The 13177-nt window shown below is 42.2% G+C and overlaps 1 protein-coding gene across 2 annotated transcripts; it reads right to left on the reverse strand.

Moving 5' to 3' along the window:
- Window positions 1-959: 959 nt before the first annotated feature.
- Window positions 960-12912, reverse strand: PVALB (parvalbumin). 2 transcript variants are annotated; one of them, XM_082062362.1, is made up of 5 exons: window positions 12858-12912; window positions 9172-9239; window positions 7109-7241; window positions 6508-6617; window positions 960-1177 (listed from the first exon to the last, which is right to left on the reverse strand). In XM_082062362.1, the coding sequence occupies exons 2-5, from the start codon at window positions 9230-9232 to the stop codon at window positions 1149-1151; spliced, it is 333 nt and encodes a 110-aa protein (XP_081918488.1). In that variant the 5' UTR covers window positions 9233-9239; window positions 12858-12912; the 3' UTR covers window positions 960-1148. The 2 variants fall into 2 exon arrangements, with proteins under 2 accessions (XP_081918488.1, XP_081918487.1); XM_082062361.1 differs by lacking the exon at window positions 12858-12912 and having other exon boundaries at window positions 9172-9256.
- Window positions 12913-13177: the final 265 nt, after the last annotated feature.

Raw genomic sequence — 13177 nt, forward strand, 5'->3', positions numbered from 1 at the left:
CCAACCAAACAAAAAAAAAAAACACCAAAAAAAACCCCAACCAAACAAAACAAAAAAAAACCCCAATCAAACAAAAAAAACCCCAAACCATGAGCTTGGTGTCAGAGTCAGGGAACAGGATGTGGGAAACATGTTTAGCTCTTGGCTCTGTCATAGGCTTACTGTTGGCTAGTCATTCCCTTAGCTTGACTTTCAACAGCTTCCTATATGTAAATCAAAGAAAGATATTCACTTCTCTGGTGAAGTTTTAGAATAAATGTTTTCTGATGGAATTTTTTTATATATTATTTTAACATTGGGAGTGTCAACAGTAGAATCACACCTGAATCTTGGTGTCCCCTTTCCTGAAATTCATACTGTTTTTTCTTGTGAGTATTCCATTCTCTCTGTCCTATAAAGTTGTGTAACATTGCTAGTAATATCTCCTGTGTTTTAGAAATGACCACTTTTTAATAGTTTATGAAGTTGTCCCCATGCATGATTGGCACCAACTGATATTCCTATCAAACCTTTTATCCAAAAATCTCCTTGCATCAGGCAAATTTAACAAATTATACAGACAAGGATCAATTTACCAATCCCTAAAATGCAGCAGGGAAGATGTAGGTTAAATATTAGGAAATACTTTTGAGCTATAACATTGATTAAGTCAAAAGAACAAGCTGCCAAATGAAGCTGGGTAATTGCCATCACTAGAGATTTTCCAGGCTATGAGTATGCATCCATTTAGCAGGGATGGCTTAAAAATAATGCAGTCAGTTTTGCCACAATTCAGAACTTGGACTGAATGACTCATTATATGCGGGTTTTATCCCAAATAATGTCTTAAATTTCTTCCCACTTTACCCTAGCTAGGGATAAAGCAGCAGGGATGTCAGCAATAAAGAGTGAAATTTTCTCTCAGCATGTGCCAAGCCTACATGAAGTAAGAAATAAGTTATAGTGAGAGAGAATAAAACTCAGATTGATGTGACCTTTATTATTTTAACAGTGTCTTTCAGCACAATTACAGAGTTGCAGGATTGCAGAAAACAGAGCTGGAGTATAAAATAACATAAATAAATAGAACAGGAGCCAAAGCAGCCAGCAGGAGGTGGTTGGAATCGGACAGTGAAGGATGGGTGAAGGGTTTGCATTGGTCAAAGCCTTTATGATTCAGCCACCAGAGTTGCAAATTCTGGAGAAGGGAAAAATTTTTGAAAATATTAAGAAAGGAAAATGTAAAGAAAGAGGAAGCATATTACAATGATTACAGAGTCACTGGTGTAGCAGAAACATCACAATAACAAAGGAACAAAGAAATCCAAGTTAATTAAAGGGGAGGTATGACTTGGGAAATCTTACAGTGAAATGAAAGGATTTTTTTAGGGTAAGGAGGAAATGCTATACATGCCATACTGTCAAGACTGTCTGCTACTACTCATCTGAAGAACTTTATTAGTTCCCTGTTTTTCCTTGGTAAATCTCAATGGGATGAAGGCAAGAAGTGGAAATTTAATTTTGCACAGAGATAAATTTCCTTTATATCAGAGTTTGGCAAAGTGTCTCATTAATGAGTCTTTCAGAGTATTCATGTCCCTATGTTATAAATATATTACATTTACACTCAATTTTGTAATGGCAAATTGCCTGAAAATGACAGATTACGAAACCAGACAGCTGATACAAACCTACGTAACAATCTTGACCACATTGGTGATAATGAGAAAAATCCCTGTGATCTCAGAGGGCCAGGATTTTACCCTGTGGCTTTTATTAGTGTTACATCTATAATATTTACATAAATGTATCTATTTGTAGCTTGGGATTATATAACACTTTTCAGCAGAGTGACAAAGTTATCGCAATGAATAGCCGGCTGGCATACTGCACTCTGAATAATGTACTACCCAAGGAGGTTTTAATTCCAAACTCCATCTAACCTTGGAACAGTTACATGTGAGAATACCTTGCAAAGTTGTGTGTGCCTCAGAGCGTTAAAAATGACAGACTGGAGGGAATCGCAAGAAGGGCAACAAATATGATAACGGGATTAGAGGGTATACAGAGAGAGTGGTTTATGAGTTTAACATAATCAGCTGAGAAGAAAATGCCAAATAGGGGAGGCAGTCATCTGTAAAGGCTCAAGAGAAAATTACTGAAGTTTGACATAATGAAAAATAATGTCTTACAAATAAAAAAAAGATAGGAGATTCAAATTAGACATTTTAAAGATCATTCTATTGTTCAGTTGAAAAAATGCCAAACTCTAAACAAGTGAGATCTTTACTGACTGGTGTGTACAAACGGAGAGTATTTTTGATGACACATCCAAAAAAACATGTTGCCAAATGCTGAAAAAACAGACCGAGAAATAAAAGTGCCAGAGGGTTTAAATTAAATCCAAATTTATCCATCATTTTGAAAGATGTAAATCCAAATTAGGATTAGTGATGCAGATTACTTAACACAAAACGTGTATAAATCCTGTACATGGTGAGTACATAGACTGAAAGTGTTGCAAACTGAATTTAGGAGATAACGTAAAGTACTTGTGATAGAAACCCAGACTCTTCTGGGCAGAAAAGGAAAAAGGCTACCATTATTACATCACTGTGTGAACAAATCCCACAGAGAGAAACTGCAATGGATGAAACCTTTCCAAAAGGGAAAACTAAATACGCATATTCTGTTAGAACAAGTTGTCATACTTGCTACAGGTAAATTAAGTCTTTTTTTATAATCATTTGTCGCTATGGAATATGTTTGGAAAAGGTTATTCAAACTTGCAGCCAGATAATTTCTATAGTATGTTATGATATTATCACTTAGTGGTAATATATTTCACAGATACTTTCTGATAGCCAGCAAACCGTAAAATACTCCTTCATGAGTAACTGCTATAAGCTTTCTACTATTTTTTAAAGGATTTTCAATATACTTTAAATATTTCAAAGATATTCCAGATGAATAATCATGTAAACTAGTTCACTATTTGTTTTCAGATGAAGGTTATCCCAACCACAGGTGGTTTGTGGAGGCATTGTTATAAAGTGCATTCATATACGCAAAACTTCTGAGATAAGCCACTGTATATTGGTCCCTGTCTCTTGGTCATTCTTGTAAATGTTTATTTCCTCTGACTGGCCTGTTAATAAGGCAGTCCTTGAGACTGACTACATGTTCTTCTCCAGCTGTAATTCTCCTTCCAAACAAAATTGAGTTATACCTTCCTTTGCACAAATAACAGTTTTATAGTAAAAGGATTTAGACTATTGTGTCATATAAAATAATTTAATAGCTGTCTTTTGTCAAAGCTCTCTATTAAAAAGAGAGGATTCTTTCACTGTGCTCAATATAGTTTAGTTGTATAGACCAGACTAATGTATACCCTGTATTATTTTACTGAAATGATGGATATCATTACAGAGGACATGTTGTAGGCTAGTGATTTCTATCATCAGATTGTGGTTTTTACATTACCTGTAAAATATCAAATCTGTTTAGGAAACTTTGTAAATAATGGTTCACAGTGATTTATTTTAGAAGATACAAGAGCACAAAGAGATAACAGAAGTAAGACTTCCAAAAGATTTTTTTTTGTCATGACTTTTACCTATGGCAAGGTCATGACTTATCAGTTGTAATTTTGAATGCTTGATGTCTCATTTTTACAACATTTAGAGAAAATAATTTAAACATTTTAAAACATTTGCAGAAGTTAGAGCTGTATCAAGAGAAATGTTTTGACTTTCTGGGATAAAAATTTGGATTTGTTCTGTCTTCAGTGCATGATCTTTGAAAGTTCTCTATGCACTTTCCAAGTTCATTAATATCAAGAAACTGAAAGGCATGATGTGCATGTCCAGAACTAATACACAAAATAGATTTAAAAAAACATTCTGAGCAGAAATCTTAATTTTCTTTTGTCCTCTTATAAACGTTCTCCTGAAGTGGACAGAGCTGTTTCAGCATCACTTCCCAATCCAATCTGGAAGCTAACATTTGCAGTTTTATTAGGCAGCCTCGCCTTGACCTGCAAGTTTTTTCAGATTTGTCATCTTCTGTTCACATCGGTGGAAAATGGAGGGGGCTTGACACCACACAGAAGATGATCACGTCTTGCATGAACAGGCTGCAAGTTTCCAACTGTCTGAAACTGGATCAGCCACAAACTACAAATCTTGATCTAACAAGAGGTAAGGTGGTGGAACTATTTCTGAGATGAACGGTCTTGCAGGAGTGCTAAAAGGTTTAAAGCAGGAGACCTGAGAGAAAATTTATAATGTGAGACCTCTAACTGGAAGAAGGCTGATTAGGTTGGGATTAATGTTTGTGATGATATGTGTGAGAAAAATGGCTCTGTGGTGTTAAAAATCCATGAAGATCAGTTCTTACAACTGCAATGGGCTCCTGAGGGATGGTGTTCAAGGGCCATCTAGTGAATTAACTTTAAGCCCTGTGAAAGGCTGCCCATTTGTGATCTTTTAGTGAAAAGTGATGCCTGATAACTTAGTTACAGGGAAACAAACAAATGGTTTGCAACAGAAATACAGCATTGCAATACTGAATATGAATGTGATATACGTTCATGGCTCTAGAGTTCGTTTACACAGGCAGTTATAATCGGGAATTAGATTTATGAACTAAAGGAAAAGCTGGAAAGTATCTGTCATCCTCATCCTTTGGTCACTGTCCCAGTTGATAAATTTGCATGTATTTCAAGCCTTCCTGGTCTAACAATTTGCTGTCTGAGTCAAATTTAAGAAGTGGAAAAGAAACTGATAATGTTGTATAGTAGGGATATGGCCAGAAGAAGCAGAAGAAAAAAGCCCTTCATTATCTTCTTGTTATTGCATATAAATTCAGAGTAATTCCAGTTCAAAGTTTAAGGAAGGGTAAAAGTTGCAGAAAAAAGAGATAAGAATAGGTGTTTCGTATGCTTTCTTACAACGTACCAGCTTTTAGGCATTGTTTCAAGTTTAAAAAAAAAAGTGACGGTCAATCTTAAATAAGTTAATGCTGTATCCTCTTGTATAAGGCATAATCATTCTGCAGTATAGTTCTTTTATTCCAATTGATACTGCTTTTGTTTTTCAGCCTTCTGGGAATAACTGAGAATGTATCTTATGTGAGGCTGGCAGATCAGCTGTAAGCTTACTTACATGAATCAATTTTCTTCTGAAAATCTTACCCTCTGATTTTAGTACCGCTGCCACTAATTTTAATGGGAATAAGGAGAACCAATATAATAAGCATATGGAATCTCAAATAATGACACACTCCTTGGGTTCAGTAGCACTGCTAGGGTTTAGCAGAAACTTCCTCTACGCGCTTCACAGTTGCTCTTGTGCAACTGTAATATAATAACGATCTGAGAAATTAAGACGCTCTGGTCTAGAAACACAATCATAGTCACCGATATGCCAACATGCTATGGACAGACAGTTTAGCTAATACATCACCTGACTAATATGTCAGTGGGTGATTTTGCATGCCATTTTTCAGCGTCTAAATGGGGAAAGTATGTTAGTTAACCATATTTTGCTTTTTATTCATTTTTTAATTGCTTTTGATTTGGAGATGACACTTTTTACAAATCCCAGGTGTCAGTTAACACAGAGAGATGTGAGGCTTTTTAGATATTCTTTTATTTCACCCTATCATATGGCTTGTCAGTATGGTGAAAACTTAGCAACTGCCTGCTGTCTAGGTGATTTAGTACTCTGACCACAAACCCCTGCTACTATCTCCTCCAATGAGGAAGGATTGAATTCAAAAATGCATCTCTTCATATCTGTGTCTCAAGGATACAGAAGAAAGAGGAAAAAGGATAAATTTGATATGTGGGCTAATTTGATCCATCCAAAGAGACAGCAGAAGACAGCAGTAGTTTTCAAAGCAATGCTGTGAGAAGAAAAGTTGTTCTTTTATTGTAGTACTCATATTTAGTAAAAGGGAGTGACAAACTTTCTCAGCTGTAAAGACTCACACAAACACTAGAAAAAGCTGGATAGACAGTTATTGTATAAAAATTACGTAGCAGAATGACTGTACTTTGACTTTTTAGAGTGTTGCTTTGCTAAATCTTGGATTACTTTCCTATGTGCTAATTATCAAGCAGAAATACTGGTATTCCGCTTTTTTCTTTGTCTTTTCTAAGTTTTATAGTCAAGCCCGGGTCTTTGAACTGTCAGTGTCTCGATCCTCGCTTCACTGAAATAACGGAAAAATTAAACTAATTGGAGTAGAAGCTGAATTGGTTCTTAGTCCTGTGCTGTACTGTGCCTTAACTACATCTCGGTTTCTGTAAGCTCTTGCCCCCTCTAGTGTCAGACCTCGGCTGCTGTTTCCCCTGAAGCCTGCAAGCAAGGTACGGCTAATGTAGCAGGACTTCGCATTTCATTAAATCCAAATTGTGTCCTTCAGAAGGTCACAGCCCCCAGTGATTCCTAGATTTCCTCAGTTCTTGTATGTAAGAGTAACGTTCGATTGTTACTGTCAAAGTTTACTCCTCTAATCACATACCATCAGCGCCAATTTTACCATCACCATCCTTATCTCCAGCAGCCAGAAGAGCCTTCGTTTCTTTGTCTGATAGGTCTCTTCCATCTGGGGTAAAGCCTTTCAGTACAAACCTGAAGAGGAGGCATGAAAAAAAAAAAAAAAAGGAAAGTGGTGGGGTTTTTGGTGTGTGTGTTTTTTTTTGTTTGGGTTTGGGTGTTTGTTGGTTTGCTTTTTCCCACCCCCCCAGAACAGTTCCACTTTTTAGTTATTTGTACCACTGATTTGATATATGAGTTGGAATCCCGGGTTGTATCTTCTGTTGACCTTCTTTAACACTCAGGAAGAGTGCTGTACTCTGAAACTTCATTTGACTGAAGAGCTATCTGTAAGGTATTGATGATTCATGTGTTTCAGGGTCCTGCAATGAAAGCTACAGCTAGCTACCTCCAGCACACTTTATCATGTAATCTGCAAACAACTGATCATTGAACACCAGTACTAGTCAAAGATTGAATTGTATACTGTTATCTAGAATCTTGTAAAAAAAAAAAAAAAAAAAAAAAAAGCCAGGAAATTAGACTCTTAAGACAAGGTTGTTTGAGAAGGGCGTATCTTTACTTACTTCAATTCTTCCTCTTCGATGAAGCCACTTCGATCTTTATCAAGAATGTGGAAAACCTTCTTCACATCTTCTGGGCTCTTCTTTTTCAGTCCTACCATCTCGAAAAACTTCTTGTAGTTAAAAGATTCAGCCGCTATAAGAGATGAAAAGCCAGAGAACTGCTTAGAAAAGTGATCGAAACATATACCAACACATACCTGTGGTTTTCTTCATCACTGCTGTGTGTCCTGCCCTGGGAGGCACAGTCGAGCCCAACTCTGGTAGGAGCTAGATGTACGCACTGTAATTGTCCGTTCTTTACAGACGCTAATTGAATTAAACAAAGTGGGAGAAGGATAGGGTATCTGTTATAAAGATGAAGAGCTGAGAGCTACAGAGGGATGGAGATTTGCCCAAGGTCACACAGGACAGAGTGACAGAGTTGGGAGCTGAAGTCTAACCTGCTCTGCCTCACTGCCTTACTCCTTTTTTTTTTTTTTTTAAAAAAAAAAAAAAAGTTTAACACTAAGAACAGTAATGTGAAAGCAGATTCTGATTATTATATCGCTGTCACTTTTTGACATTTCCACCCCTGGAAAACAAACAAACAAACAAGCGCTCTTGCTCAACCTCGGAGCCTAGCATTGATAAGAAGTGTTTCAGAGCACATGGCTATTTCAGCTCTGTGTCGTTTTTCCTGAAGACTTCCTAGAAATCAGTGTTGCATTTCGACCACTAAAGGTATGTGCAATCGTTGTTCGTAAGCTCAGGCGCTGCAAGGGAGTGCTGTACGGTACGCTGCCTGCGAGACCTTGGGAGGCACGATCGCCGGGGGGGGGGGAAAACCAGAGCCTTTGAAATCGGAGCCGAGGTAAATGAGTTTACCTGCTCCACCTCTCCTGTCCTTTGACCGCACCCGCTTTTGTTCCACCCACGTAGCCCAACGACTACGGTGGGAATTAGAAATCCAATACAGTGACCTCCAAAACGTGCTGTGGACTTTTTTTTTCTTTTCTTCCCCATGCATCCTTATTCCCGCCGCAGCTTTTCCTATGACATAAAATTAAGGAGGCTCAGTCTTTTGGGATCTGCTTGACTGAGGTCTGCCGTTAGTTGCTGCTAATTGCATCTGCTCTGGGACTTGGAGATGGCCCCAGAACAATGAAAGCTAATGAGGAAACAGCTGCTGGATCGAGCAAAGCAGTTTGTTGGTCCCTTCGACTCCCCGGCTGCGGAGTTTATTAGGGCTCAGCGGGTTTTGCGCGGCTGTCTGTCTGGGAAGGTCATCGCACAGAGCAGGACAGACAGAGGCTGCTCTCCTGGGTGGTAGGTCAGCCAGGTAGTCTGGGGGGAGGGGGGAGATAACACGCACCCCGGAACACGATTTCTGGCGTTTCTCTGGGAGCAACCTTAACTATATGCATCTTTGTAAGCACGAAGAGGGTTTGCTGTCAGTCTAGGGGTCGCGATGAATAAAAGGAGTAGGGACTATCTGAAACCCGGAGCAGTCTGAGAGAGAGGAGTGGACCGCTGCAGCCATTCGTCCTGCAGAAAGCTTCTGCAGTCGAGCAGTGTACCCGCTTGCTCTACTGTTGCCTTCTGCTCCATCCCGAAAAGCAAAGCCCACCCAGGGATTCCGCATAGGAAGTAAGAAAAGAGCGATGCCGAGAAACGGCAGTTCTGCAGTACCTGAAACTGAATTTTGGGGGTGAGTGGGAAGCTGCCGTCATCCACGGCTGACTTCCCTATCCCACATCAAGACATAATTCATCCTGGTTGGCCGAGGGTTTTATTCTTTTTGAAAGTATCCTGTCGGTAGAAGCAAAGTCTGTCCGCAGTTACTGCTTGCCTTCCTTTAAAAGAAATATTTCACCTCTATAATGTGCAGGCTAACTTTGCTGAGGATGCAGCCCGGCACTTGATAAACCCGTTATGCTTTCACTGCACTTCTGAAAACACATCCTCATTTGATATTTTGTCTAGCCGGATCCTCTAATCTTCCGCGAGTTTAAATAAATGCGCCGTTATCCTAAAATGAAGAAACGAGAGAGAGAGAAAAAGAAAAAAAAAAACACAACACTCACCTGAAAAGGCTCCCACAGCCTTCTTGATATCCTCAGCGCTGAGCACGTCAGTCATAGCCATCCTGCAACTGTTTGAACAGGGAAGCAAGTGCGAAAATATTAAAAAGTGCTTTTCTCATCATTTCTGCTCATATGACCAAAGCTGCAGTGCTGTGTGGGGATGGCACACCGGGGAAGGCTGGAGCCGTGCCAGCTCTATAGCTCTGCGTGGAGAAGTGCCATGAGCTGTCGCTCTCCAGTTTGCAGAGCACCAAGTAGTCCACGGACGCGGGGGTTAGGCTAAAGAGAGGGGACGGGGATGCCTTTGCGGGGAGCCGGATGGGGGAGGACGCGAGTGGGGGTCGCTCCCTAGAGCTTAAGCCTTACTGGAGGAGTGCCAGAGTCTGTCGTGATACCGGCTGGAGAAAGAGTTGTGCCAAGGTCAAGTTCTCAGGTGCCGAAGAGCTAGTCGTGCAGAGCAGAACCTTTTCCTTTAGTAAGTCGGGACGGGTTTTACCGGTTATATTCGTGGTGAGTAAGGAACTGCAGCATATGCCAAGCTTCAGGCTGTTCTTGAGGTCGGGAAGCAAACGTAATGTAGCTTTTGAACATTTGCCTTATCGTTCAAACGCTTTAAACATCTCCCCCTTCCCCCTCCCCTTCACACACATATTCCTTTTAGACCTCGTTTCTTTCGGGCCAGTCCATATTAAGCATCATCCTCGCTGAATTAATTATCACATCCCTGAGAATCCTACAGATCCCGTTTGTAATGCACAATATGCTGCAGAATCTTCTGCGATATGATATGGTGAAACGAGATGCGAGGTGATAACATGCTCGTGCGGAGCTCCTGTGCAGTGGTGGGCATCTCAGGCGGGACCGGGCATTTCCCGACATGGCCAGAAAAAGATTTAGGAATTGCAATGTGTTTTCTAGGTTTTGTTTTCTTCAATAAACTGTGCCCATATGGCAAGTCGTCCAACTCGATCTTGGGGTTTGGGCAGGAGCCATTGGGCTGAGATAGCCAAGGTTAGGGCCCAGTAGTAGGGCAGATCTCTGCAGGAGTATTGGCATCGCTGCTTCAGGAAAGACGGGGGAGGGCAGAGCGGCCGCAGCGACATCCCCACGCTGCGATCGGCGGGTACAGCCCGATCCCGCTGACGCGATCGCACCCTTGTCCTGAAAGGGACCGCGAGAGAGCGGCCTTGAAAAGGAGGCGGCTGCTGCAAAAACTCGGGTCGCTTTGTCAGTAATTCCTCGGCGCTTTTAAAAGTACGAGCCCCCATCATTTTCTCAGCGGCCTAAGTTCAGCTATAACGGGTGAGTCATTAGCATGCCACTGAGCGCAGAAGGACGGAGGAGGAGGTGACATTGGGGTCTCCTTTTTTTTTTTTTTTTTCCTTTTTTAAACAGGGACTCTGTTGTGGGAGGGACTGTCGTTTTTCTGTCGCTGAGATTTTTTTTTTTTAAACCCATTTCCGTGTGTTTCTTGAGATGCAAGAGAGACTTAGTCTTCTCCAAGGACAAACAAGGAGACGGTTGGAGAGCCAAGTCCCTCTCCCTAGGGTGAAAGCATCTTTCCCTGATCCACAAGGAAAGTGGAGCTTTGCGCTCGGATGCTGAGCCGAGATAAAGTGCAGCCCCGCAGAAGGGCTCTGCGCACCTTCCCGCAGGGGTAGTTCTCGCTCAGCTCTCCCCGTTGTTTTGGCGCTGGGAGATGAAAGGGTGCAATACAGATAGTAGGTGGGTTACTCGGGTCCCTTGCTTTAGCGGAGTTCAGCTTGGAGAAAGGAGCTGAAAAAAGCCTCGTGTAGCACAGGTTAAAACCCAATCGTTAGTGTGTTTGACGCTTAGGTTAAATGTAGACTCATCAATATACAGCTATTTACAAGATAAATCAATGTGCATGGTCTTCTGTAATTGGCGTCCCTTCACTTGTCCTTAAATGGAGGAAGAGAGAAGAGTCTTTCCTTATTTCCAGTGCAGACACCTCCGGCCTGATAGGACATGGCCATCAGCTTCCCTGCTTTGTAGCCGCCTTTCCCTTCAGTATCGGTGCAGTCTGCAAAGCAGCTGGGCCTCAGTCTCCAGTCTCTCTCTTTTCTTTCTCACGAAGCCGTTGCTGAGGTTTCCTCGTTCTTGGGGCCACAGAGCCTCCTTTGAGGTCCCTACAAACGGGAACGCTCCTGCCCATCCACCAGTGAAGATGCTCTCGTTGCGGGTGGACTCGTGTTTCGCTGTCAGCCCGGCTCTGCTGACCGCTCAGAGAGCATCTGGAGCGCTGCCCCCGGAGGCAACTGAAGCCGGGAGCTGGCAGCGGCGATGCGCGGCGCTGCCTGCTGTGCTGGCAGGCGCTGATCAGGTTAACTAGCCTCATGGCAAGCAAACCGGCCAGAGGCGCGTAGCTGCCTGCCGTCTAAAGCCCGTTCCGTGTCCTGAGGATGGGAGCCCGGCAGCTCCCTCCGCGTCCCGAACGATGCGCGAACGGCCCCGCTTTCCCTCGTCATCGGATCCGTCAGGTTGCTACGGCCTAATCGTGCTGTGAAGGCGAAAAGTGAGAGGTGCCAGAAAAATGAGGCTTCAGATCAGGTGGAGCCATTTGCATAGCGTAAATAACATTTCCCCAGCTTCCCGACCCCTGCTTGTCCATGGCGAGAAAAGTGAAAGCAGCTGCATAAAAGTTTAGGAAGCGGACAGTTGGGGATCTAACATGCAGCAGTGGCAGAGGCCCGTCTCTAATCTCAGCAGCGCATCCGTTTTAAGGACAGCCAGCAAACTTCTAGAAGCTTTTAAACACTAAGTTGTAGTCAAAACTGTTATGTTATTCTAATATAAAAGGCGTTTCACGAATTGGCAGTTTCACACTCGACCCTTCACCTTTTTCTCATCGCTCCTGCGAGATGACTGACGAGTTTTTCTTTATTTCTGAGATTTTGCCAATTTTCCTGCCCGGACTATTTGCAAAATCCACACCGTGGATTTCCAAGTTGTCTTCACCGAAGCTTTCGTATAGATCAACTCCTCTTTCCAGTATCCCCAGAATGATAATATTCTTACTAGGTAAATCAAGTAGATTAAGTAGAAATCAACCTGCCCTTGTCAAAAGCAATTAATTCACTGAGTGGCAAGAAGCTCCCACGCCAAAAGCTGAAGCAAAAAGCCGTGAGTCCTGTGTAAAAAGAATGACACGTTTCCATTATCTTCCTAATGGCCACACCAAGGAGAGCAACTTCATCCCGTCGCTTACGATCGTCTGTGCATAGAGATGTCATTTCTGCGATGTCTTTGGGGAGGGGGGGAGGTTGCTTTTGCTACACGACTGAGCATTTCAGTAAATTTTGTTCACCGAGTCCTTGCTCGCGTTCTCGTTCACTTTCTCCTGTTCCCTCCCGTTTTGTTATTTCCATTTTCTTACTTTCTCACCTAATTTTCTCCTTATTCGCCCCTCAACGTGTTCACCTATTCCCTCATTTTAATGGCCCTTTCTTGCCCTTTGGAGTCTTCTCTGCGGGAAGTCATTCCTCTGTGTTAGGAAGATTTACACCTCTTTCGTCTCCGGGCTTTTGTTTGCGGGAAGGGGGATAGGGTGGGAGTAATGGTAGATATCCTTATCTGCTTTCCTTCAGGCGAAGGTCCTGGGTTCCTGCCGGCAGCGGGCGAATCCACCTTTGCTGTGTAAGTTTGAACGTTTTATTGCTACTTACCTTTTGGATCTCTCCTAAGCACGCCTGGAAAGGGTGTTAGGTATGGAGGTGGTCTAAACGGGGTGGAACTCGGGGTAGGAACCCCACTTATATAATGTCTCTTGCTCTTTCTATTTTTGGCAGGTGATACCCACTCCTCACTGGTATCAGATATTCAGGGATTTTGGTAGCGGTGTCACATTTATCTTTCCCTTAACTAATCAAGGAACACTATTAATAATCCTTGGCACTCACCCTCCCCTGGCTGTGAAAACCTATTACCTCGGCAATCTGACGGTCCGCTTGAAACTTTATTGTTAAGGGTAGAGGCAGGCGGTATG

The sequence above is a fragment of the Streptopelia decaocto genome (genome assembly GCF_964273445.1).
Source record: "Streptopelia decaocto genome assembly, chromosome: 1".
NCBI lineage: Eukaryota > Metazoa > Chordata > Aves > Columbiformes > Columbidae > Streptopelia > Streptopelia decaocto.

Bases quoted from the DNA above. Each gene is read 5' to 3' on its own strand.
- PVALB (XM_082062362.1), bottom strand. From the start codon at position 9,232: ATGGCTATGACTGACGTGCTCAGCGCTGAGGATATCAAGAAGGCTGTG. The intron at 7,242-9,171 runs GTGAGTGTTGTG...CATCTCTTATAG, and splicing joins GGCTGTGGGAGCCTTTTCAG to CGGCTGAATCTTTTAACTAC. The intron at 1,178-6,507 runs GTATGTGATTAG...TCCCTTCTCCAG, and splicing joins TGGTAAAATTGGCGCTGATG to AATTTGCAACTCTGGTGGCT.